At 37.3% G+C, this 14,842-nt stretch overlaps 1 protein-coding gene across 3 annotated transcripts in view; it reads right to left on the bottom strand.

Annotated features, from left to right (window-relative positions):
- The window catches only part of LOC111053284 (myosin-IIIa), a 78,981-nt gene that overhangs the window by 36,043 nt on the left and 28,096 nt on the right, over positions 1–14,842 (bottom strand). For all 3 annotated transcript variants that reach the window (XM_039421948.1, XM_039421946.1, XM_039421947.1), the window contains exons 6-11: positions 14,574–14,738; positions 11,333–11,449; positions 9,413–9,601; positions 3,279–3,481; positions 1,542–1,686; positions 146–338 (exon numbers count right to left, since the gene is read on the bottom strand). In XM_039421948.1, the coding sequence (XP_039277882.1) occupies positions 146–338; positions 1,542–1,686; positions 3,279–3,481; positions 9,413–9,601; positions 11,333–11,449; positions 14,574–14,738 (1,012 nt within the window). The remainder of the gene's footprint in view (positions 1–145; positions 339–1,541; positions 1,687–3,278; positions 3,482–9,412; positions 9,602–11,332; positions 11,450–14,573; positions 14,739–14,842) is intronic.

Here is a 14,842-nt window from a genome sequence, read left to right on the forward strand (position 1 = left end):
TACAATATCCTTGTAGCAAAATTGGATTTTACCTTGGTTTTAGCAGGATTCACCGCACACTAATAACATCAATTGAATGGGAAACTGTAATGCTATTTGTAAGAGAATCTGACAGTTTGAAGTAAATCTCACAATAGAATCCTACCTCGATGAAGAGGTGCCAGGTCGACAATCCTGCTCTTGTTATCTGTATTGTCTTCAGAGACCACTTCGCCAAACTCAATGTCTCCCAGGTGAAGAATAGCGGCCAGCATACGGTAGATGGAGGTCACTTCGGCTTCTTGGAAGCCCACACAGTCGAAAGCCGCCTTCAACTCTTGAAATTTCTCAATATTGTTCTAGAATAATAAGAAATTTCAGTTTCAGATTGAGTAATAACACACAAAATACTAATAAATACATTAAACACTTGATTCTATACTCAATAATAGTTCTAATGAGTTGAAACTAGTTGTGATTAAATAACAAAAGGGTACTTGATAGCTTTAACTCCATCTCTACAATTTTAGTAGACGTATAAGCTGGTTACAGAGCTCGACCGACCTTTAGTGCGTACGTCAGTCGCGCTTGTCTTTTCCATAGAGATTCCATGTATCCGTACAGAGCAGAACTGACGGCACGCATGCGCACGGTCAGGACCATGCGTTTTACACTGCGTACGAAGACCATCGGTCGAGCTCGTGCGCATCCGTTCCATCGGTCGACTGACGCGCTAATATTAAAGAAATAGAAGCTTTCAGAGCTGTACTGATCAGTAGCCCGATCGCAACATAATCAATGTGCTGACATCTCTGCCCTACAATCAGCTGATATTGAATTGAATAACATAATGAATGAATTCAATGAATAGTGTCATATTTGAATTCAGAGTTTTTCTATACATTTCTTCAATCATTTCTAAATGTTTTATTGGAAAAATCTTATATTATTAATATAATCTACATTTATTTGATCCGTAGCTTAAAGTGACTGCAAGTATTCCCAATGGTGATACAAGCTCGAAATAACTCGTCAAAATTTCTGATGGACATTCTGAGGTAGTTAAAAAATGTATCTTTATCCCCAAGCAATGATGTATATAATGGTACAAAATTCCCTTTGAAATGCTCTTTGGGCGACCATCGGGTGAACTTGATAACTACTTCTTTTGCTCCTCCGTTCAAGTTACTAGGATAATAAGCTGCAATTAAACAACTTGTAAATGCATCCATTATGTGAGTCAGATCAGTTTGTTCGTCAGGAGAGCTCTGAATGTGTTAAACAAAGTGAAAAAGTACCTAAGAATATGGTAGGCTTGAATTATAAGGCGCCGGGTAGTGAATGATATTACTTGAACGTGGAAAATGGAAAATTCTTGATAACAGTTTATTTTAGACCATCATAGGTTCTTGATGCTAATTTGTTGAAGAAGGTAATTCAATTGTTTTCAATTGAACAAATGTAAAAAAAAGGGTGGAATCAGAATAATTAATTGAACTAATACTGAATTAAACCAATGAATTGAATGTGGAAGTTAAATGAGTTTCAAAGTTACAACTAACTTTTCTTGAGAGTGGATCCTGATTGTCAGCAGTCAAAAAGCAATGGTTCAGCCTTAGCGTCGGATCAAGATGAAAATCAGGCGCTCTTCCATCATTTTGAAGGCCATCGTACATGTAGTAAAACACGTGGAAATTGCGTTCAATTCTGTAGATGAGAGAAAATAAATATCAATATCTCAGTTCATCAATACATATTAATCAAGGCTGTTTGGAAAATATAAAATATAATATTTGGAAAAATAAAAAGAGTCTGGAATTTGATGTTAAGGACTCATTGAAAAAGTTTCTTCAATTCTCTTCTGAACTCTCAACTAAACTGATTATTATACTTTGCTCTCGAATATTTTAATACATCTTGAAGAAGATATATTGTTCCATCTTGTAAAAATTCCATGTTTCTAACAATGCACACACAGTAGCTTACCTACATTGAACAACATATTATATAATTATTTGATAATAATTTACCTCTTCAACTTCGTTTCAAGTGGCTATTTTAATTTCAAAAAATCTAAAAAGTAGATTTGTCTAGTCAGAGAAGTCTTATTAAATTACTCAATTTGAATTTCATTTCACATTTGATTTTTTTTTAAATTTTGGTTTAACGATTTGTTCAAAACTTGCAGATTTATGATCGATGTAATCTTATTCATTTCAAGAAGGGTTTGAACTTCTCTTCTTTCACATGCTATGAATCACATTCAGAATAAATCAACTTTATCTTTGGAATATTTGGAAAACTGTATCTGGAATCACCATTATTCATAAAGTTCTGTAGTTATGGCTGTGCAAAGGCTAAAAATAAACTTTTTACTCGTGATATTTTTCAAAGTTTTTCGATTTGTATATCATCAAGCTATCAAAATGTTAAAGCTTTCTCAGGAAAACATTTTTTTCCGATCATTACTTTTTGAGATATGAGCGACTGAAGTTTGAATTTTTGGGACAGAACATTTTAAATTCGGTACGATAGAAATCCATGAGATTCAGAGGATAGATTCTTCATGGTATTGTTGATCTAGTAAAACAAAAATTTTCTGAAAATATCAATTTTTGGAAAAGTTATTCAATTTACCATAACCAAAAATAACTCAACTAAAAGTTACTTTTAGTAAATTGAATAACTATTTTAAAAATTGATATTTTCAGAAAATTTGAGTTTCACTAGATCACCAATACCAAGAAGAATCTATCCTCTGAATCTCATGGATTTATCTCTGATGAATTTGAAATGTTCTGTCCCAAAAATTTAAACTTTAGGCGCTCATATCTCAAAAAGTAATGATCAGAAAAAAAATGTTTTCCTGAGAAAACTTTTTCACTTTGATAGCTTGATGATATACAAATAAAAACAAATTGAAAAATATCACGAGTAAAAAGTTTATTTTTAGCCTTTGCACAGCCTTAATAGAGGCTTGGTTGCACAGAAGCCTGTTGAATTTCAACCTTGATTATACGCCACGAGAACCAGAGAAGCCTTTTTTGAAACCTTCTCTTATTGGTTCTCGTTACATTTAAATAATTGTTGTCAGCTTCTCTGATTGGTTTTTATGACATTTCATCATAACAACTATTTAAATGCAACGATAACTAATCAATTAAGAGATTTATTTCAGGTAAACATTCTCTGATTCTTTATTATTTATTGATTCATACAGTACATCATCAAAATGATAGGGAGAGAAAAAGTAAGGATTGATTTTATTGTAACATTTAAAAATGATTCAATTGACTTACTGTGTCTGCTGGACAACCCGAGACTGTTCCAAAAGGTAGACACAGAGTTTGGCTCCCGTCACTCTGCCACCTCTTGTCATGCTCAGCTCTAGGAACTTCCCAAATCGAGACGAGTTGGCATTGATGCCGGTCTGGGCATTACCAAATGCCTCCATTATCGGATTCACCTGCAGGATTCGTTCCTCCAAGTTTCGATTTGGTGCCTGCAAAATGGTTCAGTTACAAATAAATTCAAACATGAATACAAATTACATGAACTTTCAAACAATTTTTGCTCATATTTTTCTCTCTTTTCTACTGCCTTCTTCTCCATTTCTTCTATTTTCCACTCCTCTTCACCCTTCATTCATTACTTGTATACCCTCTACCTGCCTATTACATAGGAAATCATAGTTGGCTAGGTATTTTTCCTCCTTTTTTCTTTTCAGCACACCCCACCATGAAACCTGTTTTTGTATTTTATTAAAAACTTATTTTTGATTGTGATTTTTTGTATTTTGATTTCCTTCATGTATTTTGTGTTGAATTAAATAAACTTATTGATTGATTGATTATGGAGATAAGTAGACTAAACCAGATTTGTGAGTACAAGACCACTGTGAAACCTTGGGGTTACCATGATGACCATTGTGGTCATCAAATGTGTTTGTGTTATCTTTTGAATTGATTAGGCCTGCAGCACTGAAATTTAATACGATAATTTCAAACAAATTTCTAATTAAATAGCGTTCTGTACTTCCGTACAGATCGTAAACAAAGAATACATTCATAATAACGTAAAATTTGATAACTGATTGAAATTATGTAGATAATGATTTTTCTGGAAATAAACCAAAGTTGGATGGTGTAGTCGTGTAGATGTGATGTAGACTCAATGTAGACTATGAAGAAGATTGTTTAGACTATGATACCTCCCTCGCGTTCGCTACCTTTCAGCCTGCCGCTCTGCTCTGCTCCCCACGCCACGCATCAACCAATGAGTGTTGACCACCCGCCACCAGGGTGCGCCTCAGTCGCCGCAACCGTTCCTGCGTTTCTATTGGCCGAAGCACCGCCGGCCAATAGCAGCGCAGGTGAACTCGGGGACTGTGAATAAAAGGGGGCTACTCAGCTACCCTCGATAGAAGACACTCCTTCTGTGTACACCCACTTCCATCCACACCAGACATGGATGTAATAGCGGCTACAATCTCTGTACAGAATACACCAGTTACTTTTGTCTCTCTATACAACCCACCCAGAAATAGAGCAGTTAACACAAACACCCTATCTCAAATTTTCACCTCCTCCCCCAGCATATTTGTAGCTGGTGACTGGAATGCCAAGCACATGGCTTTCGGTTGCCGAACTACAAATATAACAGGGGCATCACTCCTCAAATTCACTGAAGAATTTGACACAGAAATATGTTTTCACATACCATCTTCCCCCACACATATAAGTATGTTTAACCAAGCTGCTCAACCTGACATTTTGGACTATGCACTGTCTGTTGGACTTACAAAGACCACACTGGTTGACGTGATAGAAGACCTCTCTTCAGATCACTTACCAGTGTTGTTCACTCTTGTGAATCCTGATAGCATTGCAAGGCCACCTCCACATCGCCTTACTGTGAATTGGAGAGATTACTTTGATAGTGTGTCAAATTCCATTCCTCCCTTACCAAGCACACATTCAAACTCTGTCGACTTAGAAGCCCACACTGATACTATCACGGAAGTTATTAAAACAGCTCTAGCTGATAACACTTCCATAGCCCAACCCCAACGACGCTCACTACTCCCAACTGAAATCCAATTAGCTATCAGTGAGCGTCGTAGCACTCGTAAACGTTGGCAGATCACACGAGCTCCTGCTGACAAATACGCATTCAATAGAGCATCTCACAAATGCTCTCAACTTCTCAAGCTCCATCGCCTGCAATCCTGGGAAGAATATCTAACATCTTTGCCATCCCACTCGCCTGGCAAGCTACCCGAAAACTTCTCAGGAACAACCCCCAACCTCACCACTTGAGAGCCCAATGGGCTTATCTTCTCAGAACAAGAGAAAGTGGATGAGTTTGCCTCTCACCTCCAAATTCACTTTTCAAACCCACCCATTCCCCACAGTCGAGAGCTCAACTCCCACTTTAATAGAATAGTCGACAGTGTATCAGAAACAGTTCAAGACCAAACCCCAAATAACCTCCCATTCTTCACAATGGGGGATATAACAACCGCACTTCAAAATACCAATCCAAAAAAGGCCCCAGGCCTTGATGGTATTTCAGGGAAGGCCATCTTCAATGCGCCACCAGAACTAGCCCAACACCTGCTTGTAATTTTCAATTCCATTCTGAACACCCAACACTTCCCCTCAGAATGGAAAAAAGAGCAAATTATTCCTGCTCCTAAAGCCAGGAAAACGCTCCACCCTACCATCCAGCTACAGGCCAATCTCCTTACCCTGCTTTTTCTCAAAGCTTTTTTGAGAAAATGTTTCTGGAGAAACACATTAGAGATACGCTAGATAGTGTGATTAGGCCAGAGCAGTTTGGATTTCGTGCAGGTTGTTCAACAACTCTGCAACTAATGAAATTCTGCTCTCAATTATCAGACTCTTTCAACAAGAAAGAGCACGTCGCTGCAGTCTTTATAGACTTCAAAGCAGCCTTCGACACTGTGTGGCTGGATTGACTCCTCTATAAACTTCTTCTGTCTTTCCACCCCCAACAGTCAGACTCTTCAAGTCATACCTTACTAATAGGTATTTTCAAGTCCAAATCCGTACCCCCTCTTCAATAGCTTCTTCAGCTCTCACCCCATCAACAGCAGGTGTCCCCCAAGGATCTGTGCTTGGTCCTATTCTCTACTCCCTTTTCATCAACGACATGCCAGCTCTACCTTCAGTTCAAACCAGTCTCTTTGCAGACGACACCACTTTTCACTCCAGCAGCATGAATCTCGAGAGGGCGGCCAGGAATGTTCAAGAGCAGCTGAACCTGCTCACATCCTGGTGTTCATCCTGGAAGGTAGAGATAAATGCAAATAAATGCGTGGCTGTCGCCTTTTCCAGAAAATGTAAACTTCCTCCCACTCTCACAATCCATGGCCACGCCCTGCCATGGTCCCCCACCGTCAAGTATCTAGGTGTTACTCTGGACAGAAACCTTACCTTCAAACAACACATTGACGTGAAAATACAACACTGTCGTGTGCTGTTTGGACAACTATACCCTCTTTTTATCACCCCCTCTTTCCCCCTGAAGTTTCGGCTGCTCATATTCACAGCTATCATCAGGGCATACATGACCTATGCCGCCCCTGTCTGGTTCCCATACCTATCGAAGACCAATAGAAAACGACTATTTGGCCTTCAAAACAAACTCATAAGAACCATCTGCAACTTTCACTACACAGTGAACAATAGGCTACTCTATGAATATGTCTCCAACTGATTGACTTCATTCAGCTCACATGAAGAAAACTTCATGACACAGCATCAACGTCGTGGCGTACATCAGTAAGGCAGATGTACGAGATACCACGACCAGTTCAAACCAAAAAGCCACTCCCTTTTCAACAATGGTGGCCAGACTGATGGTCAGCAACTTGATGTTAAAGTCACCATTGTAAACAGCTCGTATTCCCCTGAGGTGAACCCATCTCCATCACACTTCTCCCAAAAAAGTGAATTTGGCAAAAAAAAAAAAAATAAAAAAATAAAAAATAAAATGTATTAATTTATAAATAAATTGTCAAATGAACAAATATATACATAAACGAAAAATAGATAAATATTCAAGATACAAATATATTACAAATATTCAATATTATAACTGACTATTCAATCATTCGGTGATGCTTTACAACTATTCCATATTACAGAACTTGATATTACAAAACATATTATATATATCTTATAATATAAAAAATAATAAATAATATATAAAATATTATATCTATATAAAAAAAAAAAAAATTAATAAATAAATAAAAGCCAAATTCACTTAAGGTCTATTATCTAGGAGCAACCCAAAATTTTCAGTTCTGTTAATGCTATGAGCAGTCATAAGGCAAACCAGCCTAAGGCACTGCCAATTGGGGTGATTCACTCACCCTGTTCCACCCACAGTCAGTCAGTCCCTCGATAGCACTTGCTCACTAGCAGCCTTCCACTGAAGAGCCAGAAGAGACCACCAGCCGAGACCACTACCAACCGAGACCACTACCAGCCGAGACCACTACCAGAGACCACTACCAGCCGAGACCACTACCGAGACCAGGAGCAGAGCAGCGAGCAGGCCAATGAGGGAACCACGGCGAGACTAACCGCAACCTGAGGTGTCTTCCTTGTCTACTACCCAGCCGATGCCTAGGAGGAACCGAGCCGGCCGCCGAATCCAGAAGAGGAGGGCCTACGTCGGCTTCGCCAGGTGGAGGAGAGGCTGAGGCTGCACACCGCCGCGCCAGCTGCGCCCCAAGACTTAGCGCCCCAGCCTAACAACTGGCGGGCGGTTCTGGATGCGCGGGTTGGGTGCCGAACCGACATCGGAGTGTGTGCAGCGGAAGCCTACGACCCTGCCTGCCCGGGGTTTGACCGAAGGCCCCTTCTAAACGAGGAAGTGGTCGAGGAGGTCCTCCCGGCGGAGATTCGGCACGACCTGTGGCTAGTAGATCACCCGGTCAGCCCTCTCCGTAGCCCGGGTAAACCAGAGTGGAGACTGCGAACCATTGACTTGAGCCCCTGCCGGCCTGCTCTCGCACCAGACGGACCTGCCCGGGACCCTCGCGCGGCGTGGTATCGCGCCAGTCGACGACTACTAAGCATCTAGCCTGCCTTGGTCCCTTTTAGGGCCACCAGCAACAATCTTGGTCCCTTTTCAGGGCCACCAGCAACAAACTTGGCCCTTTTCAGGGCCACCAAAAGCCATTTTTTTGGACAGTGGTAACAAACCCCTCGCTCGATCCGACTGACTAGCCCAATTGATGAACGAGCCACACCTTCCGCCATATCAACTATGTAGAAGATTTTTTAGTACTCACTCATCGCAATAAAACATAATTCTGGTATCTGGTACCAAGTATATTTCACATTTCATTTCAATATTTTCTTCAGTTAATTTTCAAGTTGACAATAACATAATCAAGTTTAAAGTTGAGTAAAATATTATGGATTATGATCCATGAGTTTTATCCTGAAAATACTCCACAGTTGAAAGGTAGAGAAGAATTCTCAGCACTAATCAACTTATTGATGAAGTATAAGGCTTCTGAAACCTTTGAAAACAAAGATTATTGGCTCTGGAGATGAATTACTGGAGAAGATGTTGCCAACTGACCTTGAGAGATAGGGTGAGAAATGAGGTTATAAGGGAGAAAATGAAATTGGACAGGTCAGTGGTGGATGAGATGGAGGAGAAACAACTGCACTGGTACGGACATCTCAGAAGAATGAGCGCCAGTCGCTTACCAAAGAAGGGGTATGAGTGGATTCCGGCTGAGAGGAGGAAACGAGCACGACCACGAACGGTTTGAAAGCAAAACATAGAAGAGGCCATGGAGAGCAGGGGCATCCAACAACACGTATGGAGAGATAGAGGCAGATGGCGTGTTGAGTGCGGCAAACGGCCGGGAAGGCTGTAAAAACCTGCATATAAGGTATAAGGTGAGGATAAGGCTTCTGATAATAGACTTATTGATAAGGATATTGATAAGCCAGCCAGGATAGCCGAGTCGACTAAGGCGTTGCACCCTTCAGTCTACTGGCGCTACCTGGTCGTGGGTTCGAATCTCGCCGATGGCATAGACGTTTGATCATCTCATAAAATCACCCACGCACTTTCCATTGTCCATATACAAACAGAAAGCTCATATGGGCTTCATCCGCAATGAAACAAAATGTTTCCATTGCAATTTCAACTAATTATAATTGAAGAGAATAAAATATCAGCTTTCAGCTAAAGCAAATCCCTTCACTCAAAAACATTATTCTTACCAAATTAGTATAGAAATATACGACTAAATTGAAAAATTAAATTGGTTACCTTTCCAAGATTACAAGTTGTTTCAGCAGGAGATCAATCAATTACATAATCCTTGTTGTAGTAATGTACTATAGAAATACCGAAAGAAATTCATGAGAATTACCTTTCCAAGATAGACAAGTTGCTTGAGCAGGAGGTTTCCACTCTCGGTCTTCCCGGCTCCACTCTCTCCACTGATGACGATGCTCTGGTTCTGCCGGTGATGCAGCAGCGCCTGGTAGGCTCCATCCGCCACGGCAAATATGTGTGGCGGGTTGGTGCTGCGCGCTTGCCCACAGTACCGTTTCTGCTCCTAAAAGTAAGCATATTTGAAGAGATCATTAAATAACCATTCAACGTAAATAACAATCGAACATACCAGTAAGTAAGTATAATATATGAATTAATTTACAAATAATATCCATCTTGTAGTGTTTTATAAAGAAGCACAAAGCAATATCAATGAATAACTCAAACTTTATTTATTAAGTTACGATTTCGTCAGGTTACAATCACACACTCGAACTCGTCCAGTCGCATCGTCATCTCCATCAGTGTCACCAACCTCTTATTCCCAAATTCAACAATCTATCTACACCTTTTCCCATTGTATTTGAGAAAGTATCAAGTTAATTTAGGAAATTATCAATTGTATTTGAGAATAGTCACTTGTAATTGAGAGAATGCCAGATGTAGATGAAAATAGTCAATCGTATTTGGGAAGTTATCATATGTAATTGAGAGTAGTGAATTGTATTTGAGAAATCGTCAAATGTAAATGAGAAGATATCAATTGAAAACGAGAAAAATTTCCAATTGACATGTCTTGACTCTTCTGTAGCCTACAGTACAGGTTTGATTTGAGGAGGAAAGGATAGTGCACAGGATGATTACTTACACAGTAATCCAATTACTACCATATGCTTTGCATGGGAGGCAAATTAATATTTTTAATGGTGAAAGTATTTCCCCTGTACTGTTTACGAATGATTGATGAGTATCATTATCCTATGTATGAATTGGCAACGCGACTTTTTTCTCCAAACATTTTGTGAAATATTGCACTTGATGAAGATCAAATTCTCTATGTTTTCGGAGCAATTGAACTTTATCAATCAATTGAATATTTTGATTAAACAATTCGGCAATTCTTCAATGGGTTTTGGGGCTTAAATTTTTTTTAAGAACTTAACGTTTTATTGGAATATTAAATATATTCTCATATTATTTTATATGAGTAAAGTTATAAAAAATATAAGTACTGGAATTACTGGTTTTTGAAATCATTTCCCAATTACAACTGACAACTTCTCGTTTTCAAATTGAAATGACACTTTCTCAAATAAAATTCACTATTCTCAATTACAAGAGTGATGACTTCTCAAGACAATTGACTATTCTTATTTACATCTGACGTTTTCTCAAATACAAATGAATATTCTCAATTACATTTGATACTTTCTCAAATACAGTTGGAAAAGGTGTAGTTATTTCGTTATTGTTATATATATATATAATATTCCTGGTTATCATTTGTCAAGAATGGAAGGTTTCCAGTAAAAACTGAAGCATTTAATCTTCAGTTCATATTTTTATGAAATTCATTGGATAGTTAGCTATAGATGACTTAGGCCCGGCTTTACAAAATCATGTTGAATTTTAGCCGTGAATAAGTACCACGAGAACCAATCAGAGGTGACTTCTTTTCTACAAAGACTTCTCTGATTGGTTTTAGTGACATTTAATCATGATTAAATTTAACAGGCTTTTGTAAACCGAGCCTTAGTCACGAAAAAATGGTTTAAATTGCAGTAGCGTACGGGCAACCTACGCTTTTCTAGTGACTTCATAAAATGTAAGTTATTTCAAATTGTGTATAATACAGCATGCATTATATTCTATATCGTTTAGCGTTTTCTGTATAATTGAAATATAATACCATTCAGTAATCGATGTGTTTTCTAGCACATGAATATTTATTCCTCATATACATTCAACGTATGACAATATTATAACTATATTACGAAGAAAAAGACCTACTTACATTACTGGTATATAATCCCAAATTAGCAAATGGGTTGACAGCGACTAGAATATCTCCGATGTATGTGTAAATTTGGTTCATATCATATCTTTGCTGCAGTTGCTCCACTATGGCATCCTGAAAATTGGAAGAGAAAACTAATCCAATAATATATAGATCGAGATGAAATCAAAGGGTATGAAGTAGGCTATAAATGAAAAATAAAAACTACGAAGAAACAATTTATATTAATATTTATTCAAATAATATTTATGTTGCTCGTTTCCATGAGAGTTTACATTGCAAGGCTAAAACTCATTACACAAGAATTCTAACGGATACAAAGTACAAATTCCACATAATGATAACACAAAGATTTAATCAACAATCACAAATAAAATTCTATTTCGAGAAAAATACAAGCATGTTTCATTAACAACTTCATCTTTATCTTCATGTTGTTTTTCTCCAAATTATATTAGTTGACTAAATCTTTCTGAATAATGAATAAATTATTATTCATTATGAATAAATGAATATCATTACATCTCAGTAAACACTGTGTCAAAAGTAACAAATTCCGAATTCAGGATTTTCAATGTTTGATTTAGATATACCATTCTGGAAACACAATCTAGCAAATGAATCTTTCATTGGATCTGGAATAGAATAAAACCTCCCGGACAGTGACAGGTATGTTGAACGTTACCTCGCCATAGCGGCCAAAAACTATATATCTTTGGATATACCATTTCGAAAACAGAATCTAGCAAATAGATCTCTCATTGGATCTGGAATAGAATGAAACCTTCCAGGACAGTGCAGGTATATGCTAAACCTCGCCATAGCGGCCAAAACCGATCTATCTTTGCAGCCACTCTTTTAAACAACAAATCTATTTTTTAATAAACATTTATTGATTTACTTGGAAGAATAGAATAGATTAATTTTAATTGAATAGTAGCCTGAAATAAGAGTGGAGAACTCATCTATTTTAATTTAAATTTTATTTTTATTTTCAAGAAAGCACTGAATGGGAGAGAAAAACTAAGGATACTCCTTGTAGTATTTCTCTCCCAAATTTGGATAACTTTTTAAAAGTCAAATAAACGATTAAAATTTAAAATATTTTAAAGTCTATATTAAATTAGAAAATTACCTCAAGGATCTCAAAAAACGTTGAGAAACACTACTGTATAATAAATGCAAGCATACATTGATTAAGGGCCGTTTGCACAGTGTAAGTTTAAGCTAAAGCTTAAACCAAATCTGGATTTTTTTTTGTTTAAACTAAAACTCCGTTTGCACAGTATAAGACCTTTAAACCCTGTATTGAGTTTAAACTTTGGGAAAGTTTAAACCTTCAAAGCAGGAGGTTAATTAAAAATAATTTGGATTAACTTGACATCTGTAAAGATTTCATGGGGAAACAGCTGATAGTAAATTATTTTTCGACGGTTGTTTTTAATGCTTCTGTAGACGATAATAATTATTTAGGTTATAGTGAATCATTATTGATAGAATTGACAGGAATTGATAGAAGTTTTTAATGCGATTGATAGAGATGACTGCAAAGAAATTTTGGAACTGAGGAAATTGGGGAAAAAAATATTTATTTAAATTTCTGGGATGATAGAGAATTTTTTAACGGTTTTGCTTGAGTAAAGCAAGTGTCAATTTAGTATTTGATTAAATAAAACACTTGATAGAAAATAAGACAATTTTTATCAGTGGTCTTTGATCAGAAAACATGTTTTTAATAACACATAACTGAGATATTTTGCTTTCGAGAGATTTCTAATAAACGAGGAAGATCATAGTAGATTTAAGCGTAACAAAATAACTTTTTTATCTTACATTCTAAAATATATTTTTTGGTGCCAACTAAATATAACTTAAGTTTGTATCTAATAGTAATATAGCATTTTTTGAATAATTTCTTGATTGCTTTTCACTTTTATTTTCATACAGCTTACAGCTTTGTGGATTTTGAACAAGGAAATAGTACTGATGGTTTGTAAACAATTAACAAATTTCCTGTAAAAATCAGCCTTATGATATTATGAACGATGACATTCTATTACCAACTTAACGCTAAACCAGTTAAATTAAACTGGATTAGTAAATGCACTGAGAAAACCGATTAAGTTTAAACTTTCAGATTAACTTAAACTAGATTAACTTAATCGAGTTTAGCAATTTATACTGTGCAAACGGCTCTAAAAGGGTTTAATAGTCAAACTAACTTTGGAGAAAGTGACTCTCAGGCCCGGTTGCACAAAATCAGGTTGAATTTTAATCATGATTTATATCACGAAAACCAATTAGAGAAGGCTATCCAAAAATCTGGTGTGGCGCACTCACACAACTTTCCTTCCCGTTATGATAATTGATTACTGACGCTAGTGTTCCCGCGCATCTCAAGTCTACTATTCAAATATTTGAGCCAGCTGGTGACAGGGCAATAACGCTGGAGACATACATGAGGTCTGCTATCTCTTCATAGTGAATGATTTGATAGAATCAACAATAATTTGCAATTGAATAATCACATTTTCTCGAATTTAAAGCTTATTTTCAATTTTAGGTGAAAATGTTACTGAACATTAATTGTAGAGATTTTCATGCTCAATCTACTCCAGTTTTTTTTGTTATAATTGTATCTGAAGCCTGATAATTGGGAATCTATCTGCATTGATGGGGCGGAGCTTCTGAAATTTTTACAGATATGGGACTTGTGGCAGTTGATAGAGCTTATCGATGACTATTTTAGGTATGAATTTGATCAAAATCGTTGGAGCCGTTTCCGAGAAAATCACGAATAGCCCTGTTTTTGACAACATTTTCGCCATTTTGGCCGCCATCTTGAATTGCATATGATCAAAATTGTTTGTGTCGGATCCTTATAGTGAAAGGACCTTAAGTTCCAAATTTCAAGTCATTCCGTTAATTGGGAGATGAGATATCGTGTACACAGACGCACATACACTCATATACACACACACACACACACACACATACACACACACACATACAGACCAATACCCAAAAACCAGTTTTTTCGACTCAGGGGACCTTCAAACGTATAGAAATTTAGAAATTGGGGTACCTTAATTTTTTTCGGAAAGCAATACTTTCCTTACCTATGGTAATAGGGCAAGGAAAGTAAAAAGAACGCTTCTCTGATCGTTTATCGTAAAGTTTATCATGATTGAAATTCAACCGGCTTTTGGGGCAACCGGCAGTTTGAATTATAATTTACCTCAGAAAGACTGTCGAGAGCAGCCAGATCGTCAAAGTACATTTTCCTAGGCATGGCCTTGCGATCAGACTTGAGTTGGCCATGCTTGGTGGTGACCTCAGCCTGACGTGGGCAACGGCCACTCACTCGTTGACGTTTGATTTCTGCCTGCAGTTCCGTTCTCACCTAAAACAATTACAGTACATTCAAATTGACCATGGCATGATGGGTGAAATCCACCTGGAAAAGTGACAATAGATCCAATTTATGGAAATTAATTTACATAGGCA

Source organism: Nilaparvata lugens, chromosome 2 (genome assembly GCF_014356525.2).
Source record: "Nilaparvata lugens isolate BPH chromosome 2, ASM1435652v1, whole genome shotgun sequence".
In the NCBI taxonomy this organism is placed as follows: Eukaryota; Metazoa; Arthropoda; class Insecta; order Hemiptera; family Delphacidae; genus Nilaparvata; species Nilaparvata lugens.